At 29.4% G+C, this 22,595-nt stretch overlaps 1 protein-coding gene across 1 annotated transcript in view; it reads right to left on the reverse strand.

Annotated features, from left to right (window-relative positions):
* Positions 1-22,595, reverse strand: part of LOC129916570 (actin-binding protein WASF1-like) — a 68,552-nt gene that overhangs the window by 35,679 nt on the left and 10,278 nt on the right. Inside the window, exon 2 of the mRNA XM_055996625.1 lies at positions 9,110-10,179. Coding sequence (XP_055852600.1) covers positions 9,110-10,001 — 892 coding nt within the window. The 5' untranslated portion in view covers positions 10,002-10,179. The remainder of the gene's footprint in view (positions 1-9,109; positions 10,180-22,595) is intronic.

Genomic DNA, 22,595 nt, shown 5'->3' on the forward strand with positions numbered 1-22,595 from the left:
TGAAATCACAACAAAAACATTACTGTTAAAAAAAGAGCTAAGTTCTCCTATGTTGAAATTATGCTGGCACAAAAAGTACTGAGATGTAAAAGTGTACCAAGTTCTAAAGTTTGGGTTCAAATTCGTATCAATAAAATTTTGATTGTTTACTTGGCAATTTTTGAAATAACTTTAAAAATCGATAATTAAGAAAAATTGTCAAGAGAACAATCAAAATTTTATTGATACGAATTTGAACCCAAACTTTAGAACTTGGTACACTTTTACATCTCAGTACTTTTTGTGCAAGCATAATTTCAACATAGGATAACTTGGCTCTTTTTTTAACAGTAATGTTTTTGTTGTGATACTACATTTCTTTAAGTATGATAAGAAGTTAAAAAAATATGATGGAACAGATTTTAAATTTTGATTTTATTGAGTGCATATTTATAAAGGGGTTTTGTACGTAGATATTTTTGACGAGTAAAGAGTACTGATCAATTTATAAAAACCGAAATGACTTTATTTTTCAGAATTAGCATATCATTGCTGATTAATTATCTTGTATGTATAAAATAATCCTTCATTATAATACTTTGCTAGAGATAATCTTTCAACTGCCGGCAAATCTTCTCACAAAAGTTGCAAATAATTACAACAAAACAAGTCTACCCCCTTTGGCGAAAAATCGCGCATTCATTCAACTTTTATGCAAATCATCTTTTAATAACTTTGAGATGAAAAAAAAAAAATACGTTTTTTTTTCTTATCTGAGCGATGGACTAATTTATTCGCATCATCAGGCAAAAAAGCAATAACGATGATGACGAAGTGACGTGGTGGCGGTCAAGGTGCAGCAAAAAAAAAAAAAAACATCTTTATCCCTACCTTAAATACCAATTTGATTTAGCAAGAACCAGAATCATCAGCTCATGCTTTGGCCTGATGCATAAATAATGGGATAATTGGACCTCAAGAAGTGTGATAGTCATTTGTCCGCTGCTCAAGACCTTGAAGAATTAACTTAATCTTCTATATGTATATGCTTCTGCAACAAGGTCGTTGTTGCATAGTCAGTTGTATAAGTAGTTGAATTCTTTGGATTTGTAGGTTAGTTTTTAAGACTTATTCAAGGTCATTGATTTTTTTTTTTTTTTGCTAAAAAAAAGTAACTTCTGTTCGAGATCGTTCCACTAAATGCTTACAATTTCTAAACTAATCCATCGAATTTTAAACTTTTTGATCTCTAAATATTTTCATTGAACTAAGAATTTATTTGGCATAACTTTCTTTGCATATTATATAGCAAATTTAGGAAAAAAATTGATGGAGCAATTCGTCGTTCAATTAGAAATAACCTAAAAATAAATGCATTCATTTTGTGATAATTAAACACTAAAATCTTTAAGATTTCGCCATGCATTTAAAGTAATACCTACTGAATTTATGGTATTTAAATGGAAAAGTTTGTAAAATTGAAATTTCGAAAAGCAGAAGTTTACTTTTAATAAAAATTTTCGTATTCGGAGGACTGAAAAGCTTTTGTTGAGTTTCCTTTAAATTTTCTGGTTTTCAAAGTGATTACCTTCATTTTTTTTTCAAAACCCTCAACTGCAATAATTTTGTCAGGTAATTAAATTATTTCCATACCACTAAAGCTGTTAAAGTGGCGCCAAAATCCACAGGCGTCCTCTCTCAACACACAAGAGTACCTAAAAGCTGTTGATGGTGAGAATATTTCCTCGTTAGTTGAGGTCGCCATAAAAATGCCTTTAGCCTCATCATGAGTTGTGTCTGAATGTTAAAAGTATGTGTTTGCTCCATTCACACATCCACATTTCAAAAAGATTCTTTGGCGTGGTGTTGATGGTAACCAAAAGGTAATGTGTGCGGCAGCAGCATAAACGAGGCACCACCGTAACCGTGAGGTCATAAATTTTCAACCGCAACCAAATGAATTTGTATCTTTTGTGGTAGAGCACTACTGGCTTTTTCTTTTGTTAATTTTTAACCTCAACAGAAAGAAGGCGCTTCTGCTGCATCTTTATATAATAAATGTTTAGAATGCTATGGCATGATTTTTGATTGCCCTTCATTTGCGGTGCTTCTGGTTGATCTATTTCGGCTCCGAATTGAATACCAGGAACTAATATTAATTTCATCTGGAGATGATGAGAGAGAGATACAAATCTAATTTCCCACTTTTTCGGTGCTCCCTTTTTTTAGGTTTTAGTTTTTTTTTTTTCTTTATGATGATGGTCAGCTATCTGCCAAAAACCAATTCCATATAGTTAACTGTATTCTGGCAAGATGGAAATTAAAAGCTGAAATCTCACAAAAGTGGGCGAACACTAATTTGACTATGCAAAATAAAAGAAACACAGCAAGGACCTTCGCACTTTGAGGATACCCTCTTTCATCCTCACCCATTGGATCCATAAAACAGCAAGCAAAAATGTGATTTAAATCACATGGAACCGCTTAAATATGATGCAAAAGCGGAAATGCTAATGATAGGTTAAAGCCATATACCCCCATAAGTTTTGAGAGGTTTCGTCGTTGGTCATGGTCGTCGCTTATACCAGAGTCGATCCAAAATAGCCTTTTTCTTTGCAACCTTGGTGCATGGTATATTATTTATGAATATAAACCGTCTGTCCATCGTTTTCTCCAACTTTTGCTACAGAAGGACTCCATGGATGACGATCGCCGTTGCGTCGCGTCAGTCACAGCCGTTATTGCCACACGAGAGAGAGAGGAATTGTGCAAAAGATCGGACTTGAAACGAACTTTTGTTTTGTTGATCTGAAGCTCTCTTTAGGTAAGTTATGATGAATGTCATGTTTGGTGATTGCATATGTTATTGAAGGTTTAGGTAAAAATATATATAAGCAAATGCGGGATATCTGGGGATATGAAACGAGTAGAGTAGCACAAAATATGAATGAAAACGCATGTAAAAAAATATCACGTAAGTCTACCAGATTGATGGTAATTATTCTTTGGTCCAGTGTGTGTCCGTGATGATGATGGTGGCTTTGGCTATTAAATATATTTTTTTTTTTTTTTTACAGGCGAACGTGGTTAGTTTTTTTTTTTTGTCTTGACGATGTATATGATGTGGAACATCAATTGGAGAAACATACATATAAAAATAACTAACAACAAAAATAAAGAACATAATAACGAAAGATTTTGAACATCTGTATTGATTTGTGATTCAATTTAGATAATTACAGCAATTTGGATGAATGCAAAACAAAAGAGCTGAAATGCAAACTCGATTTTGATTTTTTTTTGTTTTGTGTTTGGTGAGGATATAATTTCTATGGAAATATTTAATGACAATTTACTACCTTAATATTTTTCTGGTAATATATAATGCTATGCACATAGCACCGAAATATTCAACAACAACATATATTTCGGATGGCGGCAAAAGTTAAATTTGGCAAGAGTGAAAATAAGGGGATGAAATGTACAAACTACACTGAGCTACAAGCTACAAGATAGTGCGAAAAAAATTGTTTTTTTTTAATGCAGTTTTGGGTAAAAATCATGGAGGTGGAAAATTTGATGTCCAGGCATTTTTTTAAAATAGTAGGCACGCATTTACGAATATATTTGTTTCGGTTAGAGAAGTATAAATTTCTTTTTTATACACAATACTTTTTATAAATTGGTACATCTCTTACAAAAAAATTAAGTTTTATTATTTTTTATACATTAATAAAAGTTGTCCCAAGAAAAATGACACATAAAACCAACATTTCCTAATGTATAAATATTTTAATCATCTAACGTACAAATTGTGCTGCAAGCAGTTTTTAAAGTTGATTTTATATAAATGTATCATTCCACGCTTATTTTTATGGGTAAATATATAAAATGTATGTAAGAAGCTAGTTTTAGTTTCATTTTTAAGTAGCGTACATCAATTAAACGTCATTCCGGAAACGCTTGTTTTGGGGTATAGTTAGATTGAAATTTTAATTTTTTGGTGATATTATGATCAAAAATCGAGGCCACTGCAATATAATCTCAAAAATATTTCGTTTAACTTTGTGACATAAAAAATAAAAATAAATTAAGGTCAAAACGTCATTTCCGGGAACGTCATTTCCGGGAAAGCTCTTAGAATCTGAATAAATAATGCAATCTAACACTCATAATTTTGCATTTTTTTGGTATTTTTACTCAGAAGTCTATCTAAGTATGGGTGTAATACACACTTTTATCAAAAAAGTTACTAGAAAACAAAAGAAAGAATTACTTATGGCCTAAGTGTTTCGAATGTGCATAAAAGCATTTTTTTGTAGAAATTGGTCTCTGTCCCAAGAAATAAAGTTATATTTGATTAATTTAAGACCTACTACCATAATATAATAGTGTATCATTCACATTGATACTATTTCTAGACCCCTAAAGTCGTTTTGAAGAGAATGCCACCATTTCGAGGAACGTTTTTCTAGTACTAATTTTTGGGGTTTTGCGGTTAATTGAAAAATATACATTTTTGTGCTCTGTCCGTTCATGAACCGACAAATTATGGGTAAAGCGAACATTTGAGCATGAAATTTTTATCATAAAACAAAGTTGATTTTTTAAGAATTCGGTCATCGAAATTTCCCACCTCCATGATTTTGACCCTTTTGTATTTAAATAAAAAAAAGTAATTCATCTTAAAAAACTCAAAACAAAGAAATTATTTTGAAATAAAGCAGTAATTCGTCAGATTATGAAGTTTTCCCCAATAAAAGGTTCAATAAAACCACATATTCCTCCAGGCTGTTGCTGATGTAGTTAAAAATGACTGATCCCTTAATGATTCTTAGATCGGTTTTTACACCTCAAAGTTTTGGTTAAAATTACCAAATAACGGTATTTCAAGAGGCCAAAAGCATTTTTAGTGAAAATTATCTTGTCCTTTTATTGCTAATCTAAAGCTCTTTTTATCGGTATTAGGGTAGCACTATTTGGGAAATTAATATGTTGCTAGTCGTAAGCCTCCATGTTCTATGACTTTTACCTAAAATTAACAGACTACTTGTGTGTTAGTAAAAACAATATGTGAATTACTTGCTCGTATACATGAACTTTGAAATGATTTCTGAAATAATAAGATACCTCAAATAATAATTACGAAACTTGTTATGTATGAACATTTTCGACACTTAACTTGGAATAAATTTTGATGCTCACATGGGATTTTTGGGGACTTTTGACATTTTACTTTGATCGATGTTTCAATGTTCTGCACCAATTTTCAGCTCATTTTTTCAGCGATTTTTGTCTGGGTTAAATGTCTACTTTGACCGGACTATAGTACGAGATTATAACACTTTTAAATCATTACATTTTATAGGAATTATATATTTGACAAGTTTGTTAATAGTTGTGTTCTCATTTCAACATATCCATCTCGTTCCAATTGATTTTTTTTCTTATACACACTTTTCATGGAGTATTACATTTTTGGCTCCCACGAAATAATGTCTTTTTTAAAGAATATGGATTTAACTAAGTATAGCTTGTTTATGATTTGGTTGTCTTATGTATATTGCTTTTCAATATCCCAATTTGCACCCTAAATATTTGGTATAAGATCGTATACGTATACCTTCCCTCAAAAAAACAAAACGTGCAAGGGATGGCGCCCCATATCCCAGCAGGAGCAAAGGGTACCATCTACTCCAGACACTCATATGCCCAAGTCCAAGCAATTTTATATCATAAACATTGACGCGAGGTTTTCTCAGTAAAATTTAACACTTAATAGGGTGGCCACAATTTTAAAACATTTATTTCTTCATATTGATCAACTTATATGCTAGACTAGAGCATAGAAGTGGCTCATTTAGGTGTCCTCGTGACAAGAAAAAAAAAAGAGCTGAAGAGGAACGGCACTACCAAAAATAATATTTGAAATGTGATACCACATTTGGGCTACCTATTTTTACTTGCTCAATAGGACAAGAGTATTGGTTTCGTGTCGAAAAAAAAATTGAGGTTTTAATCAAAACCAACCTTACGATGATGGAGAATTCCAAAAAAAATGGGTCTGGCAATTCCGTCCGTGCGTCTGTGCGTCTGTACGTCCATCTATACACATTTCCACAGCCTAAACGCGTGGATGGATTTTCTTCAAATTTGGTAGAGGTGATTTTTATAGAATTCTGAAAGTTGGTTTTTTTTTGTTTTATTTTTTTATATCTCGATTAGAAAGTGTACCTCCCATACAATTTTTTAATTTAAACCAAATATCTCGAAAACAGCACTAACGATTTTGATTAAACTTTTCAGACGTAATATTCAAAGCAATTTCATAAAAACTATATTTTTCGTTTTCCTCAAAAAAGTCAAAAAAGTGTACTTCCCATACAAATTTTTCAAATTATACAAAATAACTCAAAAACGGATCTAACGATTTTGATCGCTCTTCCCCAACCTCAACAAAATTTCTTTAAATAGAGGCAGCTCTTTAAATCTACAAGAACGCTAACATAAAAGTACTTTGAACTGCAAGAGCAAGTACGTGCGACCCCAGTCGTGCATTTTATTTAAATTGATATTGAGGGAAATTTCAAATTTAGTTTTGCTACTCAACTTCAAAATCCTCTCGAAAAAAAAAAACTATAATTGTACCTACTACCTTGCAGTTCAATCTTTTGTTTTTAGATTGTATAAAGTTGGTGCCATTATGATTATTATCAATGAAAATTCAGCTTTTATCAGATTTGGTCAGCAGCTTCAAAAAAAAAAAAAACATAAGCACCCCTATTGACTAGCAATTTTCAAGTGTTTTGTTTTTCAACTTCCAATTTGTCAACGATTGTTTCCAAAGAAAATAGAAATGAAAGACACTATCACTAGTCGGAATTGGAAGCTAATAACACTGGTCTGCAAGGAATTCCTCCTTTAAATAAAACTATACTTTTCTAAAGGATTTTTGTATGCTGATTCCGAACCTGAAGTCAGAATTGACCTAGCACTTCACGTTTTTTAGATATTCCCGTTAGAAAATCTCAAAAACCCATTTTTTTTGCTGTTTTCGAAGAAATATTTTGGCATTATGTAATTTTTTTTAATTAAAATTGATACGGTTTATGAAAGAACTTATTTTTTTCTTTCAAATTCAATTTTAATCTTCTCAATATCTCTTTTCTTCTCCGAGATATCTTAATTTAAGTAAGTTTAGTAGTTTTGGCATATCTTACCATTAAGAAACAGATCTCTAAAAATTAATATATCTTTCTCCCTAGAACAAAAGTATACTTTTCTAATGGACTTTAGTGTGCTGATTTTGAATCCGAACTCAAAAAATTTCGGTCAGTTCTGGTTTTTGAGATATAGCAGTTTTTTTTGAGATTTTCTAAGAAAAAACTTGATTTTGTGATACTTTTATGCGAATATCTTAAAATCCTGACGTGATAGAATTTTTTTGACTCCGAATTCTAACTCAGCATATCAAAAACTATGAGAAAAATGTACTTTTGTTTCTAGGAGAAACAAATCTGAAGCTTTACAAGGCAATAAATAAATAGAAAAATAGTATATAAAATTACAAAACACGTTCAAATTTTGTTTAATGTATTTTATTTTGGTTTTCTTTACATTTTTGACTTTTTAAATATAATGGGCATCGATATTTTACATTTTCCTTAATTAAGGTGCTTTTGTTCATGTAGGATTTACTAAAAAGTGAAGGATTTCGAAATGTCTGCTTTTTTTGTCAATCAGTATTTTAAAAAATGAGTAAACATGAATGTAAAAGAACATATTTGGTGTCAATCGATAGGTCATATTATGAAGAATAAGTCCTTAAAATTTGAGCTAAATGCGACAAATAGTTTTAATTTTATACAAGTTCAAATGAATCTAAAAGGGTGATTTTTTAAAAAACTACTCACATTTTTCAAAAATCATTTTTACAAAAATGGTACCTGATAGAATTTTTCTGAAACCTGATTTAGATTCAGGAAAATCTAATCTTTCATAATATCAAAAAATTATTTGAAGGAGAAAAAAAAAGTTAAATTTTGCAGACCAGTGTTATTATTTCAGTAACTTTTGTCGAATAGTTTGAAGCAACTATTGAATAATAATAAAGCAGTTGATAAAATTAAAAAAAAAAAAAACATTCCATTTACTAAGCTTTCAATATTTCTATGGATTACTAACAAACTTCAAGATTTAGATATTTCGGTGAAAAAAAAAAACATCTTAATTTTGTGTAAATATGGGAAAGTTTCATCAAACCTGGACGCTAAAATAACAATTCTAGAATTGATTCTTAAAAAAATACATACTTTCATTTAATACCTACTTGAAATCGTCTAAAAGCTCTTATCCATATAAATGCCCTAAAAACCACAACTTCCTCCTTCACATTAAAAGAAAAAAAATCTAAACTTCCGATCGCCCGTTGGACATCAAATGTGCCGAATCTTCGTTTTACCACCTAAGAAACCAAAAAAAAAAAACCCATCACCTCCATGCGGTAGGTGAGCGGTCCGAAGACCTAAAGAATCCATAAAAATAAAAAAAAAAAAAAACAAGACTCATTCATAAAAATAATGTTATTTCTCCTACAAATGGACCGAAAAACGTAAAAAAAAGCCTCCTCTCAATTGACCCCCAATCCCATTGAGAACACAACCAACCCTAATTATAGAACCCGAAAATAAGATTCTAATTACATACGTTATGTAGATTTAAGCTTGTTGCGTGGTGAAAATAATTTAAAAGATTTGAAAGATGAAAAAAAAACACACAAAATTCAAATTTATAAAATGATCCGCTAATGGCTGGCTCCGCATCTGATGCAGAGTTGTGCTTGTTGGTCTCAAACTCAAGCCACATTACTACTGACGACCATCTCTAATGCCTATCGTGACTGCAACATTCCATTTTGTCTTTCCGGTTTGATTTGAATCGGTTTTGGGGTCTCGCGCACGGGTCAAAATGTGCGTCACGCGTTTAAAAGTCAAATCCGGTGCCGGTGCCCGCGGGGAGGAACTTGCTCTCCAACTCTACCAGAGAGCATCATCATCATTACCAAGAGGTTTGGAGGAATACAGACCTTGAGGGCAAGAAAAGGAAGAAAACAATCATAGAAACGACTTACCTTCGGACGGTGCAGGTGGCGGAGGCGGCGGCGGTGCCGCTTGCGGTTGCGGTTGATGGTGGTGGTGAAGATGGTGATCGGCATTGACTGGAGGCGTCGTCGTGGACCGCAGCGGGGCCGAACCACCCGCACTAGCAGCTACCACAGCCGAGAGTGGAACTGGTATTGGAGCTGATACAGGAACTTGAACCATGGCTTGCGATGGGGATTGAGGTGGAGGCAGTTGTTGGACCATTGGTGGAAGCGAACCAGAAGTCGGATCGCTGCAGTTGTTATTGCTACTGCTGCTGTTGCAGAACTCCGTGTACAACTGCTGCAGCTGTTGCTGATGTTGCGGACTGAATGTTACCAAATGATGGAAGCCGGGATGGAATTGTGGAAGCGCTGCTGATGACGATGACGACGACGACGTAGAAGAAGACGATGATATTGTGGTAGTGGGTGGCATTGGAAGTGGTGCAACTTCATGCTGTGGAAGTTGTATCCCGCTGCCAGCAATGCCAAATAAATGGCTAAGCTGATGCATTGGCGATGTGTTCTGTCTATTCGAATGCGGATGCGATTGCGATTGCGATAGCGACTGCGAGTGCGGCTGAAATAGATGATGATCATGATGATGCGGATAATGATTGTGCGATAGATGGTGATGCAGATGGCTGCTGATGGCGATGTCATCGTTGATTGCCGTTTGGCTGATGCTGCTGTTGGTATTGATGAGGCTGGGGCTATTGCTCGAATCGGCTGTTTTGTATTTCGACATTGTAAAGTCGATGGGTTGCTGATGTTCCAGGGCGATGAAACTACTTCTGCTTCGGCTGAATCTATTGTGATCAAGTAACATTCCGTAGGATGATGAAACAATATTTTGATGATTGGCTAAGAGTAATGGCATAATCGAGTGTTGCTAGCTTTTTGTTCGAGGAACTTTTATTTTTTTCTTTCTTGTTTTTATTTGTTCTTAAAATGGTTAATTTAGTTTTATTTTTTGGTTGCAGCCAAAGATTTTATATAAATTTTGTTTAGTTTTTTTCCTTAAATCGACTTTTGGTGAAAATTTTCATGTCGTTTTTCTGAAAAGAAAAAATACATTTAATTAAATAAATGAATGCAACGACATAGGGAATTTGGAAAAAAAATCAAAATGTAATTTTTTTTTAACTATTTTATCAAGCATTTAAATTAATTATGAGGATCATTTTTTGGTTTTTGCTACAAAATTTAGATTTTGTTAAGATTTTTTACATTATTCTATTTTATAAATTTTAAAAATTATAGATCTTTGACACAATTTTTAATGAAAAATATTATTTAAAACTACATTGCTTTATGTAAGTATAACCGCACCGCACCATGAAATATTCAATCTAAAGGAAAAAAAAAACTCATGTGTGCTATTCACACGTCGTAGAAGTGAAACCTTTAAAAATCATTTTTCTTGAAAAAAAAAATTACACCATTAAAAACCTTACAAATTTTCCTAAAGAATAAAGCCATACTTAAATTTTAACAACGCGGAAAAAGGTGTTAAAATAATTTATTCAAAAAAAGCAAAAAAAATCTTTTTATTTTTATAACAATTTATATACCTAATAAATTTTATACCATCTTAAAAAAATAAGAATTTTTTAAAGCCAACCATGTCGAAATTTCAAACTGAGATTACGGTACTTCCTACACTGGTGGCTGGTCCTCGACAACATTAAATCTGCACCATAGCCGTATTTAGGGGAGGGGTTACAGGGTTTAACCCCCCCCCCCCCCCCGAAATTTTTTTTAGAAAATCATATGATGAGAATTTGAACAAATACAACCTTAATACATACTTATGCATATATATGCCGAACTTGATGGATTGCTTTTATATTTTAGTGATAAATCTCCAATTTTGTCGCCTTTAAGTTTCAAAAAGCTTTGAATAAAATTAAATATATGAAAAAAGTATTTCGTTTTTTTTTTTTTAAGAAGTACCTACTGATTTGTATGAAATATTCAACCCTCTTATAAGTGGGAACCATAAGTCGTACACAAAAATGGATAATTATAAATTGATTGTCTCTTCTTTCTAAGAAAGTATACAATATTGTTTTTGCCCTTATAAATAATACGATTTAAGCACATAAACTATGCATTTTTTGTTTTTTTCCTGGGAATGCCATTCTTATAGTTGTATGCTAAATAGTTTGTTTGGTCAAATTCAGATTACTGACTTGTTAAAGCTTGTGGTAACACAGCAAATTAGGCTGAATATGAACAAGAAATGAGAATGCAAGAAAATTGTTCCTTCAGCCTAAATATTGGAAACTTTCATTTTTAAACGATATAATATATTGACGTTTGGGTTGCATTTTTTCTGTAGATACTTATCACGAAAACTGATTATTTTTGTACTTTCTATACCTATGTATCTATTTGCTTAACCAGCGTTAAAGTAAAAAGCATTTTTGAAATATTTTGCTGAACTTCGGAACTAGGGGTTAAAAACTCGATTTTCCAAATTCAGACGTGATATACAATTTATTTTACATTGATATTTAATAAAAAATAATTATTTGAGGTGAATTGAGTTAAATATTTAGCCAAGGATATGGACACTATAGAGGTGAAAAGACAAAATTTCAGCTGCTAAAGATTTATCCTGTTCTGGGTGCAGGTTAAATTTGTATCTTTAGAGAATACATTTTTCATAATACATTATACAATTTTCATAAAGCCTGGAAAAATGTTCAAGTCTCCAAAGTCGACAACGAAAATGCTAATGAAAAAATATAATCGAGTATTCTGTCAAAGTCAAATAAAAAAAAATCCAAATTAATTAAAATAGAAATAAATAAATTAAAAGTGAAAAAAACACTGCTCTTGGAATCAGGAAAAATGCACAGGACAATGAAAAGTAAGTGACAAATGAGTGAAAACTTTCCCTACACTGAGGGAAAAGCCCCCATAAAACAACGTGAAATCAATGAAAACCACATTGATTTAACTATTATTCGGAATGATTTTGCTTTGAAGATGAACATTTTAAAATCATCCTGGAAAAATGGTTGATTTATGATGGTTTCATTTCTAAAAAATCACATTAATCAAAGTATGTAGTTCATCTTTGAAACAACGACTTTTCAAGTTCAATTTATTTTTTCCCTCAGTGTAGAATTGCGTAGGTACTAAAAAACAAGCTTATCTTTCCTACTTCTCAAAGATCTTATGTGCTTATCCAAGCAACTTATTCTTGCTTGACCTCAGAACGTCAATTTTACGTTCAAGCCTCACGTTTTACTATATTTGGCCAATAATCATACGTAGCTTATTCTTAATAAAATTAAAATTTTTCAATAAAATTAAAATACATTTCATGTATGCTTAATATATATTATTAACTTTTCAAAATTTAAACTTTCTAGATTATATACCACACCATAATGTTGCATTATTTTATAAGATATATGTGCCCTTAATTATGAAAGTGGACTAAGTCACTCCTAAAAATGGCATCAAATCTAGCCTAAAAATAATTATTATTTAAGGGGTAAAGTTTATTTGAAAGCGAAATTGCAGTAAATAAACAATTTTATTGCTCCTCTAGTGATTTCATAAAAGAAATATAATTAAATCGTTATAAGAAAATTATTATGTAAGTTTTTCTTCAAACAATGCAAAAAGTGACTTAGTCCACTTTCATAATCATGGGCACATATTATCTTAAAATGTAAAAAGAACTGCTAGTAAGCTAAACTAAAACTAAACTAAACGAAAAGTAAAACGAAATTTTTCGTTCAAGATTTCGTTATGCTATTTTTGTATGGATAATTTCGTATGGCTGCGTACTAGGCTTTAATCTTCAAAACTTTTAATAAACAAAGTAATTTGAAAAAAAAAAAAATAATACATAAATCTCATCAGAGAGAGAAAAGTTACTTTTTGATTTATCTGCTGGCTGTTAAAAACATTGATAATATCTAGTGTATTTTTTATATGATATTTTACGATATAGTTTTTTGTGTAAGGCTTAGGAAGGCTTCTTCAAAATTTTTTTGCTGGCTTACGCTCGCATGTAAAAATATATAAAAAAAAAATTGCTCGGTCTTAGCTAACCCCTCCCGAAATGAAATCCTAGCTACGGCTATGATCTCCACAGGGGTTTTGATATATTTTTCAAGTTTTTCAATTTAAGATTCTGTAACTTGTAAAGCACGTATTATTATAGATGTTTTATCAAATGAAAGGTAATATTATCAGCATGCGTATTAAAGTTAAATCAAATTTGTATGTGCTCTAAATCAAAAGTTATAACATGTTTAGAAAAAAATCATCTTTTCACCGTTATCAAGGGTTACCGCATTATGGTTATTTCCAACAAGCTTTTTCACATTAAAAAAAAAAAATTTCTTGATTGTTAAATGCTAATTCGTATTTTTTTCCAATCCAATGGAGAGAAAAAAATAGAAAAAAATTATCGTTTTTTAAATTATTTGTTGTCAGTGGAACGCTTTTTAAAATATTCAAAGTTTTGTATAAAAGTGCCTCAGAGTTACAATCAGGTGAAAAAAAATGCTTAATAAAGTCATTTTTAAACCTTTCTTTATTGGTAAAACGAACCAGAAAAGCATCACTTATTGAAATTCAAATCGAAATCAAAACTAAATGATAGAAGCTACAAAATGTTGAATAAGGTTAACAAAAGTAAAAAAACAAAGCATTCGCATTTTCTTAAAAAGAAAAATAAGGAGCAAAGGGGTTCGTTCAAATTCAGTCTTTCCCCGGGCCCAAGAAGCTGAACATATTTTTACAAACTTTTGGTTTTCAGTTATGAATAGAGTTTAAAACGTCCTTTCTTTTAATATCTCATTCGATGGTTTTCGAGAAAATTTTTGAAAATTCCATTTTTTTTAGACAAGGGGATAATTTGGATAATTTTCGAAAATCTTAAAAAAAAAATTTTTTTTATCTGAATGCATCTGTGATTTCATGTCTGTAAACCCAATCCAAAAATATCTGCTTCCGAATGAAGGGAAAAAAATACTCCTACAAACTTTTGGTTTTCAGTTATGAATAAAGTCTAAAGAGTCCTTTCTTTTTATATCTCATTTGATGGATTTATAGAAATTTTCTATAAATTCCTTTTTTTTTAAACAAGGGGTAACCCTTTTGTAATTTTCGAAAAAAATAAAAAAAAGTAGATTTGTAATTTTCTTAGCTGGAATGCATAGGCCTGTTAAAAAAAAAAAAAATATTTCAAATAATTCAGTGACAAAGTTGTTTGTAGTAACAATTTAATTAGAAGGTATCTTAAGTTCTCGAAAATCTAGTTTCGAACGCAAAATTACGCAAAAAGCGTTTTACTTGGATATAAAAGTGAAACGTTTTTTCCTCGATTTTGTATTATTTTTTATTAAAGTATCAATCAATTTTGAAAAAGACTGTTTAACGCTGATTTAAATAACTAAAAAAATGATCCTACTTAAATAAAAAGGGCTCTGACGATTTTGATTCAAACTTTTAAATAAAAAAAATATTTTTTTTACCGTTATTAACGGTACCTGTCATAGAACGGTTTTTTTTTTTATATTTATGAATATCTCGTACAAGAATAGCCCGATTTCAATGAAAATTTTTATACAAAAGCGTTTAAGTAAAGGTAATATTAAAATTTTAGAAAATTTTCAAAAAAAAAAAACATTTTTGGATTTTTAAAAAATATTTCAAATGTTTTTGTTTTTTTTTTTTGAAAAATCAATTTTTTTGAAAACGGGTTTTGTGAACAATTTTGAAATTTCATTTTGATGTGCAAATTAATTATTTCTTCAAAATGGCATACCTACCATACCTTTTTAAAAAATGTTAGCAAATTTTCATACATACCTACATATATAAAAAATTATTTTTTTAAAAAACGGCTCTAACGATTTTCAAAAAAAAAATTTCTAAAAATTCCTTTTTAAAACTGATGAGAATTTTTTATCAAAGAACCTCTTAAAAATTACTCTGTAATGTTTGATACAAAAAACAAATTTTTTTTGTAAAGTTTAGTATAAAAATGTTGTTGTTACCTTACTGTTAAGTATGTAAAATAAAATATTTGAAGAAAAAAATCGGAATTTGCAAAAAAAATAATGGAGAACTTTAACTGCAACTTTTTGGTTATTCATATTTGAGATAAGAAATTATGTTATGTTACATCTTCTCTTCTTTTTTCACTTTAAATCACAAAATATTTTAAAAGTAAACAAAACATTTCTTCATAACATAATGCAACCTCAATTTTCCACATTTAAATTGAACATATAAAAATCTACAAATTATAATTTCTCTATTTCTCATACTCAAAGCTTATAGCAAATTAACTATTCACAACTCAATTATAACTTTGCAATTATCATTCGCTTTCCATAACCTATAATTTAATATTTAAATTAACCTTACGTGATCAAATTTGCTTGTCAACACCTCCAAAACACTTGCCAGCCACACTTTTTTATAAGTTTCCATTATTATTCAAAAAAAAAAAAAACAGCAAATTTAACACCATTTTGAATGAATGGTTTTTGTGATTATAGCTCACATCAAAATCCAAGAATTATAATCAACGCCCATCTGTCACTAATCTCTTGAAGCAACATTGTAAATCAAATGAATATACTTAACCAACACACTGTAGCGCCTTAGACTATGGACTTTTATTTGAATGATACATAATTAGCGGCTTTTCTTATATAGTCTTCCATGAACATAGGTATGATAAGTGCTTATTAAAATTTGAATTACTTTTTTTTTCAACTTTGATTTGGATATGAGAGTCCATTCAACAATATTTATATGCAGATCATAACATCAGCTAACAGCATGAGCATGCTTTTAGAAAATTAACTTTGAACTCAATTACCTACATTGGTTACTCAAGCAATTAAATTTGAACATTTGAACATTAGAAATATAATCACTTTAATGATAAACCATGAAAGAAGATGGAAACGAGTATTAAAAAGAGATCAAGTATACAAATTGTTTAGAAGATTAAAGAAAATAGAATGGACAATTTGTCAAAAACACACCAAAACTTAAAAATCGTTAAATTTAATTTGTGTCGAAAATGAGAAATTGAAAATAAAAACTATGAAAAAAACTATTATGGAACAAACAAAATAAACTTTTAAATAAAAATTTTCTGTTAAATATTCAATAAGAAAAATTTTCCACATTCACACATTAATTGGAGATGATGAAACAATTTTTGTTCTGAGAATTTCAGAAGGCTTTAAAATTTAGCATAATCAAATTAGCAAAATCAAATAAATAATTGAAAAGAAATTCTAAGTCTTGTTCAGAAGATAGAAGCTTTGAAGTTTGCGTATTTTAACGATTTGACACATCTAATCACCAGACTAGTTTACTAGAAGAAGTAGTCCACAACTGTGGAATTTGAAGAAGATAACACAGATCATCAAAGTCCCACTTTGGCGGACACTTTTGTGGCGGAATAAAAAAAAAATTGATCTTTTTAACCCTTTCGGTACCAGTGTTACTCTCATGTAACATATCTTTCAAAATTCGTAAAAAATATTTCATTAAATAATTTTTTAGGTTTCTATGGCTTAGTTGAAAGATAATAATGCCTAGTTACTGGATTAGTACAAAAAGTTTGTCAAATATCATATTTTTAATTTTTTTGGCAAAAAATTTTTTTTTATATGTTCATAATTTTGAAAAAAAGATATAAATAAAATGCACGACTGGGTCACACGAACTTGTTCTTAGAGTTAAAGTTGCTTAAATTTTTAAGACTTTTTATATAGAAATATGGAAAAAAAAAATAAAATTCGTTTTTTAAAAAATTAAAATAAAATCTGAAATTAAATTGCCCTCCAAAACAAGTATGCAGTTTTGATTGAGACATTAACATGCATTTTTAGAAAAAAAAATTTCAAAATCGTTAGAGCCGTTTTTTTACCGACTTCCAAAAAGGAGGAGGTATTCAATTCGTCTGTATTTTTTTTTTTTTTTTTTTTTTTTTTTTTTTATGTTTGTTACCGCATAACTTTGGACTGAGCGAACAAATTTTGATAAATCTTTTTGTATTGGAAAGCTGGTGGCTGCAGTGTGGTCCCATTTCAATTTCATCTTCATTTAGCCATAGGAACTATTTTAAAAATCATAAAACCCAGTTTTGAGCCATGGAAGTCGGTTCTGTTTTTTTGCTAAAAATGATTATTAAAAAAAACTAATTTTTTATAAATAATTTTTTGGAAAAAAAGTTTTAAAATAAAATTGGTATGCCTTTTTGTAGAAATCACTAATCAACATCTTAAAACAAAATTTCAAAAAAATTCCATGACCCGTTTTCGAAAATTTGATTTTTCAAAAATCCAAAAATTATTTTTTTGGAAATTTTATTTTTGGTTTATATTTACATTGTATAAATGCTTTTTCACAAAAAGTTTCGTTGAAATCGAATAAGCAGTTTAAGAGATAATCGGATTTGAAAAAACGGTTCTATGGCGGGTACCGTTAATAATGATTTTAAAAAAAAAATTTTCATTGAAAGATAGACATTAGCTTAAAACTAACCTTTGAATTTTTTAAACAAAATCTTTGGAGCCGTTTTCGAGATACATATTTCAATTTTTAAAAAATCGGTATATGACAAGTACCGTTATTTTTGGTCCAAAAAAATTAATTCCAAAAACCCCTCTGGAGAGTCGCCAAATAACACTACATACCAAGTTTGACATTAATCGGTCCATCCGTTTAGGATGGACCGGACTTAAATAGGAAAATTATATTTTTTGTAGTATGCATGTCTAAAATTGTGATTTCGGAAAAATTAATTTTGGCTTCACCCAGTCATTTTTTATTTCAACTTAGAATTTCAGAAGTGCACTTTAGGTTTGATCAGGCCAGTGGAGACTAACTTTTTTTTTAATTTTTTTCTTTTGCCAGTAATTGTTGCTTTTAAAAACAAAATTTTTTATGCAAATTCCAATTTTGTAGATCAAATACTTTTTAAAATATTGAAGGTTTTGTTCAAAAAAGTTATATTTTTAAATTTAAATGTGCATAAAGTTTTCTTGAAATTTTCTGTTATGTAACACATAATCATTTCTTAAGGATGGTATAGGGTAGAGTTGCTAGTAGCCGGCCCCTTAAGGATTTTGACTCAAAAAATAAAGCACAGAAACGTCAAATATCAACATTTTCGAATAATTCTTGAAATAAAATGTACCTACTTTATTTATTAATTAAAAAGTATGGTTAAATAAAAAGTTAATAATATTTCCCAAAAATATTTTATTTAAGTTTTTGTCTAAAAAAGTCCGATTCTCCTAAATTCGGCCTTTGTTTCCTTTTTTCGGCCATCTAGTGTCCTATTTCCGGCCACTGACTTTATTAGGTCAAGCTTAAATAAATTGAATGTTTTTTAGTTAAATCTTTGTGTTTTAAGAATTTAGAAACAATTTTGATTGTTAATAAGTTATAACATTAAATGATTAAAAAATGTATCTATTTTTCCCCATTTTTTAAACTTTTATCAATAAAAGGGGGCCGAATACAGGAAACTCTTGAATTTCAAAGCTTTTTTTTTTGTTCTATCTCCAGCCCCCCTTAAAATTACCAAAATTCGCATCTTTTTCCTGTTTAAAACCAATTTTATTTGAAGGATAATATATTTTTCAATATTATTTTTTCTAAGAAAACTGAATAACAAGAATAATAAAAATATTGTTATTTTAGGAGGGACATTTAAAAGAACAGCATAAGAGTAAAAATTTTGAATAAATCCTACAAAATCACTAGTTATAACGATTTTTCTAAAAGGTGGCCGGCTACTGGAGACGGCCGGAATTAGGCAACTCTACCCTACCAATTTTTGTTTTGAAAAATTATATTTTTTATTAAAAAAATACTATCTTCGAAATTCTTTTGCAGGTTAAAACCGTTCAAAGATATTTGTGTATTTTTTTTATTTCTAATGACTTGGATCAGCAAAATGGTAAAAATACATTTTCGTTCAATTTAAAAATTTTCTTTCATTTTTCCTCGATTAGTGTGGCATTAGTGCTAAATCACATGAAACACCGTAAATTTGGCAAGAAGACAATAACTAAGGCGGTGAAAAATTGTAACGGAATTTTGTAGAACAGTCAAATACAAGCACTTTTTAGTATGTAAGGGGGGTCTTACAGACCATTTTACAAAAATGAATCCCAAAAGAAATGATACAGATTTGTACGAAATAATTTCAAGATTCCAAATTTGTAAATTTCAAAATCGTACCTGATCCCTTTTTTGAGTTACAAGCATTATCACACAAAATCATCGATTTTTGAAAAAATGACAGACATTTTTTTTGAAAAGATATGATTTTGAATGGTTTTTATCTGAAAGTTCAGAATTTTAAATTTCTTTGTTCGTCATTGCGGGGAATACCCCATTATTTTGATAAATAAATTAAAATAAGTTACTAATTACAACAATATAACTATGATATCATTTGGATCGATAAAATTGTAAAATATTTGTCTTACATATCTATTTATTACTATGTATATGTTTGCAATATTTTCGTACCACTTAAGTAAAATTGACAATCGTTTATTTCACTTGAGTTAAATGTGTGTTCCCCCTATTACAAAGTTAACTAATCATATAATTCGAATAATAAATTATCAAATAAACAATTTTTACCACTTAACAGTTCCGGAAATACCTCTTATATATTTTTTTTTTACTATTTTTGTTTGAAAACACAAAGTTCAGGTGTTCTTTTGATATCAACCTGATACTTAATATTTTTATTTTCCATTGAATCCCCTTCTGTAACGTATATTTAACTGGAATTCAATAAAAATGAATTATCAATATTTACAATGTATAATCAATAAGCAAATATTTAACATATTTTTGTTTAAACTAAAAATGATCACCTGAATATTTCCAAGTAAAAGAAAAATTTCAATTTACAAAAACTGATAAGCTTCGAGGCGACGACATTTTTATTAAACATGTCATGGACATTCAATATAAAAATGTGTTAATTACACCTTGTAGTCATAATTTGTAATATTCAACAACAACAACAACAATAAAACTGTTGATTTATTATTAAAATTGATTTGTATTTCCATAAATATAATTATCTCAAGATTTCTTATCGATCATTTTATTATATCTTTTGTTGAATGAAACGAACAGAAATACCCACAATTTTATAGGAGTTTGTTCCAATTTCGTGTAGCGGATATCTAAGTACACCATAATAACACGAGTTAACTTTCTGACTTATTGTTTTTTTGTTTAGTCAGAGAGTCACAGCTTAATAGACTTTGCTTATTTGTCACTAAAAATAATAATGGTATTTTTTTATAACGGAAATTAAATACAATAACAAATACAATTGTTATAATTTCATAATAACATAAGGTAACAGCGAGACTTATGATTTTTTAACTTTCAACGAGTTAGCTGGTTCGAAAGAAAAAAAACCATAAATTGATTTTCTTATATACATTACGTGTAGATTTGTGTGTCACGTATAAGATACTGATTGATCAGTTTGAGTGATTTGTTAATTAATTTTTATTGCTGACATAATAAACAAAAATAAGATATAATTTGAGTTGAGAAAGTTATTTGATGAACAATTTTTTTTCTTTTAATGCAATTAATTAAGACTTATTTAATAAAATTAACCTTTAGATATAGAAAGAGTTGAAAATTAAGTAGGCACATTGAAGTAAATTACATGGATAAAAGGTTTTTTTTTTCTATTTAGAGTGGATTTAAAACATGGTATCATTGACTTTTATACAAAAAGGATTTTAAATTGACCTATTTTGGAATTTATTACACTTTTCCATCTGAAAATTTAAAAACTGATTTCTGTTGCTCTCACTTTAAAAAAAAATGTCGAATTATTTCGAAATTTTTTAAAAATATTTTTTGCTATTGGTTAGTATACCTAATTAAAAAAGTTATTTAAGAAACTTATTGATAAAATCTAATATTTAATAGTGGCATGTGAAAAAATATATTTACGGCACTTCAAATTCCAATATCATTTAAATTATCGAGCGCGTAGAAATATTATTATTATAATTTTTTTAAGATAATATTGGTACGAAATTAAAAAAAAAAAACACTTAAATTTAGTTATACTAAGCATATCATTTTGTTTGTTGTTTTTATTCATTCAAAAAATGTTATTAATGATAACACATGGGTCACCAAAATAAATATGTTTTTTTTGCTGCTGAAACCAAACTATTGATTTGCAAAAAATTTCAGTGCTGAACTTATTGAATCTGAACATACCTACTAGGTAATATTTTTTCAGCGAAGTTTCCTTCGTTTTATAGTTACGTTTTATGGAGTCAAAGTGTTCTACAAAATTCAAACTTCCTTATGAATCAAAATCACAGTTTGCAATTTTGAATTTTATTTGAAAATTTGAGATGCTCTTATTTCTTAACAGTGAGCTAAGAACATTTTTTTTTCTCTCTAAAAGCTACAATTTTTTTATAATTTCAATTTTTGCGACATTGAACTTCATAAGGTGGGACCAACGTACGAAGGGGAAGGAATTGTAAAGCAAATAAATATCAACCTGTGTTCCAAAATTTAGCCTGTTACTAATTTTTTTTTTCTTAACAAAGTCTATTTGTTACTGGGCTAATTAATTGGATGATAGGATAGACCATCAGTGAAAATAATTTTTTAGCAGAAAATGAGGAATTTTACTAAGTGATAAGTTGAAAATCGATTGGATTGCAACGAATGGCCGGAAATCGAAAGGTGTGGCGAGTGAAAAAATGAGATTTTTAACGATTTCTGGCAAAATATGTTCAACTTGTATCTGGGCCAAATACTATTTAATGCCTAAAAAAAAACATCATCGTAGAAAAACTATATAGAGTTAAAAAATAAAAATTAAATGTAAATTACAAGTTTGAAACCCAAATTTGGATCGAATTGTTTACAAATCACGGTAACATTGTGGTTTATCTTTATTAAGAATATTTAAATGAAATTAATTATTCTGTGATTTAACTGCATAAGAGACTTACGTTGTTCCTAAAGTTTCAAATAGGAATATCAGAGATCTTTTGATCACTTTGTGTTCAAACTGTCATAAATACAGGAATATCATTCAAAACATCGGTGTAAATGTTATTTTAAATTAAATATATTGTTAAAAATTTCCTTATTTTTTTTTTCAAAATTCACTGTCCAAATGGACAACTTTTTAGGCACTATATATTATTTTAGTCCATCTACTTTTTTTATTTTTTAACAAAAATTACTGATACCCAGCTGTGATATAAGTGTTAGTTGTCATATTTGAGTTTGTTAGTTTTATTTATTTATTTTTTGCTTAATTGTTCTTGCATTTATATTTACATTTGTTTTTTTTTTTTATGTTCAATTTTGTGTCAGTGCCGTCTCCGGGATATATGCAATAGGAGCGGAAGGGAAACAAATTATGTATTATGTTTTG

This window comes from Episyrphus balteatus, chromosome 1, assembly GCF_945859705.1.
Source record: "Episyrphus balteatus chromosome 1, idEpiBalt1.1, whole genome shotgun sequence".
In the NCBI taxonomy this organism is placed as follows: Eukaryota; Metazoa; Arthropoda; class Insecta; order Diptera; family Syrphidae; genus Episyrphus; species Episyrphus balteatus.